The 8071-nt window shown below is 45.7% G+C and overlaps 1 protein-coding gene across 7 annotated transcripts; it reads left to right on the top strand.

Annotated features, from left to right (window-relative positions):
* Window positions 1–2022: 2022 nt before the first annotated feature.
* Window positions 2023–6211, top strand: LOC117500905. 7 transcript variants are annotated; one of them, XR_004557885.1, is made up of 5 exons: window positions 2023–2515; window positions 2638–2813; window positions 3129–3314; window positions 3361–4437; window positions 4482–6211. XR_004557885.1 is itself a non-coding variant. In XM_034159694.1 (4 exons), the coding sequence occupies exons 1-4, from the start codon at window positions 2166–2168 to the stop codon at window positions 4030–4032; spliced, it is 1116 nt and encodes a 371-aa protein (XP_034015585.1). In that variant the 5' UTR covers window positions 2023–2165; the 3' UTR covers window positions 4033–6211. The 7 variants fall into 7 exon arrangements, 3 of the variants coding, with proteins under 3 accessions (XP_034015585.1, XP_034015583.1, XP_034015586.1); XR_004557884.1 differs by having other exon boundaries at window positions 3361–4226; window positions 4342–6211; XR_004557887.1 differs by having other exon boundaries at window positions 3361–4226; window positions 4473–6211.
* Window positions 6212–8071: the final 1860 nt, after the last annotated feature.

Genomic DNA, 8071 nt, shown 5'->3' on the forward strand with positions numbered 1-8071 from the left:
TAACTTTAACTAGTAATGACTTCATGACTTTCTTTGCTAACAGAATTTTAACTATTAGAGAAAAAATTACTCATAACCATCCCAAAGATGTATCGTTATCTTTGGCTGCTTTCAGTGATGCCGGTATTTGGTTAGACTTTTTCTCTCCGATTGTTCTGTGAGTTATTTTCATTAGTTACTTCATCCTAACCATCAGCATGTTTATTAGACCCCATTCCTACCAGGCTGCTCAAGGAAGCCCTACCATTATTTAATGCTTCGATCTTAAATATGATCAATCTATCTTTGTTAGTTGGTTATGTACCACAGGCTTTTAAGGTGGCAGTAATTAAACCATTACTTAAAAAGCCATCACTTGACCCAGCTATCTTAGCTAATTATAGGCCAATCTCCAACCTTCCTTTTCTCTCAAAAATTCTTGAAAGGGTAGTTGTAAAACAGCTAACTGATCATCTGCAGAGGAATGGTCTATTTGAAGAGTTTCAGTCAGGTTTTAGAATTCATCATAGTACAGAAACAGCATTAGTGAAGGTTACAAATGATCTTCTTATGGCCTCAGACAGTGGACTCATCTCTGTGCTTGTTCTGTTAGACCTCAGTGCTGCTTTTGATACTGTTGACCATAAAATTTTATTACAGAGATTAGAGCATGCCATAGGTATTAAAGGCACTGCGCTGCGGTGGTTTGAATCATATTTATCTAATAGATTACAATTTGTTCATGTAAATGGGGAATCTTCTTCACAGACTAAAGTTAATTATGGAGTTCCACAAGGTTCTGTGCTAGGACCAATTTTATTCACTTTATACATGCTTCCCTTAGGCAGTATTATTAGACGGTATTGCTTAAATTTTCATTGTTACGCAGATAATACCCAGCTTTATCTATCCATGAAGCCAGAGGACACACACCAATTAGCTAAACTGCAGGATTGTCTTACAGACATAAAGACATGGATGACCTCTAATTTCCTGCTTTTAAACTCAGATAAAACTGAAGTTATTGTACTTGGCCCCACAAATCTTAGAAACATGGTGTCTAACCAGATCCTTACTCTGGATGGCATTACCCTGAGCTCTAGTAATATTGTGAGAAATCTTGGAGTCATTTTTGATCAGGATATGTCATTCAAAGCGCATATTAAACAAATATGTAGGACTGCTTTTTTGCATTTACGCAATATCTCTAAAATCAGAAAGGTCTTGTCTCAGAGTGATGCTGAAAAACTAATTCATGCATTTATTTCCTCTAGGCTGGACTATTGTAGTTCATTATTATCAGGTTGTCCTAAAAGTTCCCTAAAAAGCCTTCAGTTAATTCAAAATGCTGCAGCTAGAGTACTGACGGGGACTAGAAGGAGAGAGCATATCTCACCCATATTGGCCTCTCTTCATTGGCTTCCTGTTAATTCTAGAATAGAATTTAAAATTCTTCTTCTTACTTATAAGGTTTTGAATAATCAGGTCCCATCTTATCTTAGGGACCTCGTAGTACCATATCACCCCAATAGAGTGCTTCGCTCTCAGACTGCAGGCTTACTTGTAGTTCCTAGGGTTTGTAAGAGTAGAATGGGAGGCAGAGCCTTCAGCTTTCAGGCTCCTCTCCTGTGGAACCAGCTCCCAATTCAGATCAGGGAGACAGACACCCTCTCTACTTTTAAGATTAGGCTTAAAACTTTCCTTTTTGCTAAAGCTTATAGTTAGGGCCGGATCAGGTGACCCTGAACCATCCCTTAGTTATGCTGCTATAGACGTAGACTGCTGGGGGGTTCCCATGATGCATTGTTTCTTTCTCTTTTTGCTCTGTATGCACCACTCTGCATTTAATCATTAGTGATCGATCTCTGCTCCCCTCCACAGCATGTCTTTTTCCTGGTTCTCTCCCTCAGCCCCAACCAGTCCCAGCAGAAGACTGCCCCTCCCTGAGCCTGGTTCTGCTGGAGGTTTCTTCCTGTTAAAAGGGAGTTTTTCCTTCCCACTGTAGCCAAGTGCTTGCTCACAGGGGGTCGTTTTGACCGTTGGGGTTTTACATAATTATTGTATGGCCTTACCTTACAATATAAAGTGCCTTGGGGCAACTGTTTGTTGTGATTTGGCGCTATATAAAAAAATTAAAGAGAAAGAGAGAAGAGACAAAGTGGCGCCATTGTTTTTATAATTTTTGCATGGAATTTGGTCTGTCAGGCTGCTGTCATCTTGTCGGGTCTCTCAGCGGTTTGTTTGGTTGGTTTCATCTTGTCAGGTCTCTGAGAGGTCTGTCAGGTTGGTTTCATCTTGTCGGTTCTCTCAGCGGTCTGTCAGGCTGGTTTCATCTTGTCGGGTCTTTCGGCGGTCTGTCAGGCTGGTTTAATCTTGTTGGGTCTCTGAGCGGCCTATCAGGCTGGTTTAATCTTGTTGGGTCTCTGAGCGGCCTGTCAGGCTGGTTTCCTCTTGTCGGGTCTCTGAGCGGTCTGTCAGGTTGGTTTCATCTTGTCTCGTCTCTGAGCGGCCTATCAGGTTGGTTTCATCTTGTTGAGTCTCTGAGCGGTCTGTCATGCTGCAGGTTGGTTTCATCTTGTTGGGGCTCTAAATGGTCTGTCAGGTTGGTTTCATCTTGTCGAGTCTCAGCGGTCTGTCGGGTTGGTTTCATCTTGTCAGGTCTCTGAGCGATCTGTCAGGTTGGTTTCATCTTGTCAGGTCTCTGAGCGATCTGTCAGGTTGGTTTCATCTTGTCGGTTCTCTGAGCGGTCTGTCAGGCTGGTTTCATCTTGTCAGGTTTCTGAGCGGTCTGTCAGGTTGGTTTCATCTTGTCTGGTCTCTGAGCGGTCTGTCAGGTTGGTTTCATGTTGTTGAGTCTCTGAGCGGTCTGTCAGGCCGCTGTCACCTTGTCGGGTCTCTGAGCTGTCGGTCAGGTTGGTTTCATCTTGTTGAGTCTCTGAGCGGTCTGTCATGCTGCAGGTTGGTTTCATCTTGTCGAGTCTCAGCGGTCTGTCGGGTTGGTTTCATCTTGTCAGGTCTCTGAGCGATCTGTCAGGTTGGTTTCATCTTGTTGGGGCTCTAAATGGTCTGTCAGGTTGGTTTCATCTTGTCGAGTCTCAGCGGTCTGTCGGGTTGGTTTCATCTTGTCAGGTCTCTGAGCGATCTGTCAGGTTGGTTTCATCTTGTCGGGTCTCTGAGCGATCTGTCAGGTTGGTTTCATCTTGTCGGTTCTCTGAGCGATCTGTCAGGTTGGTTTCATCTTGTCGGGTCTCTGAGCTGTCTGTCAGGCTGGTTTCATCTTGTTGGGTTTCTGAGAGGTCTGTCAGGTTGGTTTCATCTCGTTGGGTCTCTGAGCGGTCTGTCAGGCTTCAGGCTGGTTTCATCTTATGGGGTCTCTGAGAGGTCTGTCAGGCTGGTTTCATCTTGTTGGGCCTCTGAGAGGTCTGTCAGGCTGCTGTCATCTTGTCTGGGCTCTCAGCAGTCTGTCAAGCTGGTTTCATCTTGTCGGGGCTCTCAGCGGTCTTTCAGGCTGTTTCATCTTGTCGGGTCTCTCAGCAGTCTGTCAGGTTGGTTTCATCTTGTGCGGTCTGTCAGGCTGGTTTCATCTTGTTGAGTCTCTGAGTGGTCTGTCAGGTTGGTTTCATCTTGTTGAGTCTCTGAGCGGTCTGTCAAGCTGGTTTCATCTTGTTGGGGCTCTGAGTGGTCTTTCAGGCTGGTTTTCATCTTGTTGGGACTTTGAGCGGTCTGTCAGGCTGGTTTCATCTTGTTGGGACTCTAAGCTGTCGGTCAGGCTGGTTTCATCTTGTTGGGACTCTAAGCTGTCGGTCAGGTTGGTTTCATCTTGGGGCTCTGAGTGGTCTGTCTGGTTGGTTTCATCTTGTTGAGTCTCTGAGTGGTCTGTCATGCTGCAGGTTGGTTTCATCTTGTTGGGTCTCAGCGGTCTGTCATGCTGCAGATTGGTTTTATCTTGTCGGGTCTCTGAGCGGTCTGTCATGCTGCAGGTTGGTCTCATCTTGTCGGGTCTCTGAGCGGTCTGTCATGCTGCAGGTTGGTTTCATCTTGTCGGGGCTCTGAGCGGTCTGTCATGCTGCAGGTTGGTTTCATCTTTTTAGGGCTCTGAGCTGTCTGTGAGGTTGGTTTCATTTTGTTGAGTCTTTGAGTGGTCTGTCAGGCTGGTTTCATCTTGTTTGGGCTCTGAGTGGTCTTTCAGGCTGGTTTCATCTTGTTGAGTCTCTGAGCGGTCTGTCAGGTTGGTTTCATCTTGTTGAGTCTGAGCACTCTGTCAGGTTGGTTTCATCTTGTTGAGGCTCTGAGTGGTCTGTCAGGCTGGTTTCATCTTGTCGGGTTTCTGAGCAGTCTGTCAGGCTGGTTTCATCTTGTCAGGTCTCTGAGCGGTCTGTCATGCTGCAGGTTGGTTTCATCTTGTTGGGGCTCTGAGCGATCTGTCAGGTTGGTTTCATCTTGTTGGGGCTCTGCGTGGTCTGTCATGCTGCAAGTTGGTTTCATCTTGTCAGGGCTCTGAGCGGTCTGTCAGGTTGGTTTCATCTTGTTGGGGCTCTGAGCGGTCTGTCAGGTTGTTTTCGTCTTGTTGTGTCTCTGAGCGGTCTGTCAGGCTGGTTTTGTGTTGTTGGGTCTCTGAGTGGTCTGTCAGGTTGGTTTTGTGTTGTTGGGGCTCTGAGTGGTCTGTCAGGTTGGTTTTGTGTTGTTGGGGCTCTGAGCGGTCTGTCAGGCTGGTTTCGTGTTGTTGGGGCTCTGAGCGGTCTGTCAGGCTGGTTTTGTGTTGTTGGGGCTCTGAGCGGTCTGTCAGGTTGGTTTTGTGTTGTTGGGGCTCTGAGCGGTCTGTCAGGCTTGTTTCGTGTTGTTGGGGCTCTGAGCGGTCTGTCAGGCTGGTTTTGTGTTGTTGGGGCTCTGAGTGGTCTGTCAGGTTGGTTTTGTGTTGTTGGGGCTCTGAGTGGTCTGTCAGGTTGGTTTTGTGTTGTTGGGGCTCTGAGCGGTCTGTCAGGTTGTTTTCGTCTTGTTGTGTCTCTGAGCGGTCTGTCAGGCTGGTTTTGTGTTGTTGGGTCTCTGAGCGGTCTGTCAGGTTGGTTTTGTGTTGTTGGGGCTCTGAGCGGTCTGTCAGGCTGGTTTCGTGTTGTTGGGGCTCTGAGTAGTCTGTCAGGTTGGTTTCGTGTTGTTGGGTCTCTGAGCGGTCTGTCAGGTTGGTTTCATCTTGTGTCTCTGAGTGGTCTGTCAGGCTGGTTTTGTCTTAAAGAACTGAAGGTTGGTGTTTTTCTTCAGGTGTGGCAAACTGTCCAGGTTGTAGGTTGGATTGACTTTCATGTGTTCGTGTGAAAGTGGAAAATGTATAAAAATGCAACCCTCGTCCTTTTTTCTCTTTTATTGACAAAATGAAGTGGAAAAAAGGTTTGATATGTCTCACTTGATTTTCATGAGGAGAAAATCCGTCCACTGTGTTGTCAGTGACGGCCAGCACCAATCGACATAAAAAAAAAAAAATACTGGCTAAAAATTCTACCAAAGAGTACTTTGATAAAAAATAAATCTCAAAAGGCTTAAGTTCCGCTGAACTTCACTTGGGACTCCATGATCATGTTTCGGCACTGATCCCGACGTCCTGACCGCCTCCTGATCGGATCGAACCTGCTTTTCCTTCCGATTTCACTTTGATCTCTGTTTCTTCTTTGGTTTGAACTTTGGCCCTGTGCTGTGTCTGTGTGGAGCTTTCAGTCTGTGTCTCGGTTGTGTTACGAGGTGCCCCCCACAAGTCGTCAGAGAGGAGGGACAACTCGCAGAGTGCCACCTGTTGGTCAGTGTTGAAAACTAAGTTTTTCAAGCTAAATTTCACGTTTTTCCACATACGTCTTTTTTGTGTGACGGCTCTCAGAATCCGCACCAGTTGACTGTCGCCGGTGCATTTGGCGGCGTTGGAGTGGATTTTTCTTTTCCGTTGAGAGGTGTGAGCAGCTGATATTAGCTGAAAGTGGGTGTGGAAGTTTAAAATCAGCCACACATAGCCAGCGTAGAGTAACCATGGTGACCGTGGAAGAGGGTGTGGTCACCAAGCACCAGCAGGATCTGAAGGACTGACGACAAAGTCTGTGTGGGAATTACGGGCCATTACAGCCTGCAGCAAACACGGAACGTGAGTGACGCTGTGGTGGTTTTGGGTCTGCACCTTATGGATCACAAATACCTTGTCGTTTTTTTATTGTAGCCCAGTATATCATAATAAAAGTAACCGTCTGATCATCCACCCGCCTGCTCACGTCTCTTTATTTGAAGATGCTCTCCTGAAGTACCACAAGGTTCCTCTCAAAAAAATCAAGAAAAATGCATGTGTGCACTCGCACGTTTAGTTTAACAACAAAACCTTGAAATCAGACCTCACACAGACAGGAAGCCAGTGGAGGGCAAACCTGTGGTGATGTGCTCAAACTTTCTTCAAGTCAAAAACAGTGGCCTTTTGAAATGGAATTCCAAAACATCACAATATCTGACCAGGAGATGCTTTATAGAGAAAGAAAAGCAGAGGGCTGAAAATGAACCCCTGCAGTACCCCGTATTTCACAGGAACAAGAGTTGAAGATACACTGAGTGACGATGTCAGTCATGAGAGGACACACACACACACACACAAACCCAAACTGATTGTACACTAGAAAAATGATTGTAGAATGACAAGAATGTGGAAGAAAAGTCATCAAACACAAATGATGTGGACAAACAATAAGGCGCTACAGACAAAGCACACACACACGTCAGTCGTGTGTGTGTGCTTTGACACGTCACGCCACTGCGCTGTTTGCAGTGTTCCAGGTCACTCAGGTGCAGGGATCATGCTGGAGACACAATGGTGCACATAAAAGGACGCCTGTGTCAGAACATGTGTTTATAGAGGGGCAGTCTGGTGTTGAATTAAAGGAATTATGTCCCAGTCCAGTTTGGCACAATTTAGGAGAAAGTTGGACATTTTTCAGTCTGGGCTCTATTGCTGGCTTATGGTCCTCTTCCATTACAGATTCTGTGGAGACTTTCAAGTCCAGACTTAAGATGTTCTTATTTTCCCTTTAGTGAACCTTAGGGCTTGTGGCCGGCGATCACTTTAGTATTTCTTCTGTTTTTCTTGTTGTTTAATGCTGACAGATTATACTGTATTTGTTGTCTGGGTTTCTGAGACCCTCCTGTCCTGAGCACTGGCAACATTTCTTGTATATTTGTTCTGTAATTTCAATCAACTCAATCAATCAACTTTTTTTTTATATAGCGCCAAATCACAACAAACAGTTGCCCCAAGGCGCTTTATATTGTAAGGCAAGGCCATACAATAATTATGTAAAACCCCAACGGTCAAAACGACCCCCTGTGAGCAAGCACTTGGCAACAGTGGGAAGGAAAAACTCCCTCTTAACAGGAAGAAACCTCCAGCAGAACCAGGCTCAGGGAGGGGCAGTCTTCTGCAGAGACTGGTTGGGGCTGAGGGAGAGAACCAGGAAAAAGACATGCTGTGGAGGGGAGCAGAGATCAATCACTAATGATTAAATGCAGAGTGGTGCATACAGAGCAAAAAGAGAAAGAAACAGTGCATCATGGGAACCCCCCAGCAGTCTACGTCTATAGCAGCATAACTAAGGGATGGTTCAGGGTCACCTGATCCAGCCCTAACTATAAGCCTTAGCGAAAAGGAAAGTTTTAAGCCTAATCTTAAAAGTAGAGAGGGTGTCTGTCTCCCTGATCTGAATTGGGAGCTGGTTCCACAGGAGAGGAGCCTGAAAGCTGAAGGCTCTGCCTCCCATTCTACTCTTACAAACCCTAGGAACTACAAGTAAGCCTGCAGTCTGAGAGCGAAGCGCTCTAATGGGGTGATATGGTACTACGAGGTCCCTAAGATAAGATGGGACCTGATTATTCAAAACCTTATAAGTAAGAAGAAGAATTTTAAATTCTATTCTAGAATTAACAGGAAGCCAATGAAGAGAGGCCAACACGGGTGAGATATGCTCTCTCCTGCTAGTCCCCGTCAGTACTCTAGCTGCAGCATTTTGAATTAACTGAAGGCTTTTTAGGGAACTTTTAGGACAACCTGATAATAATGAATTACAATAGTCCAGCCAAG

The sequence above is a fragment of the Thalassophryne amazonica genome, chromosome 19 (assembly GCF_902500255.1).
Source record: "Thalassophryne amazonica chromosome 19, fThaAma1.1, whole genome shotgun sequence".
Taxonomy (NCBI): domain Eukaryota; kingdom Metazoa; phylum Chordata; class Actinopteri; order Batrachoidiformes; family Batrachoididae; genus Thalassophryne; species Thalassophryne amazonica.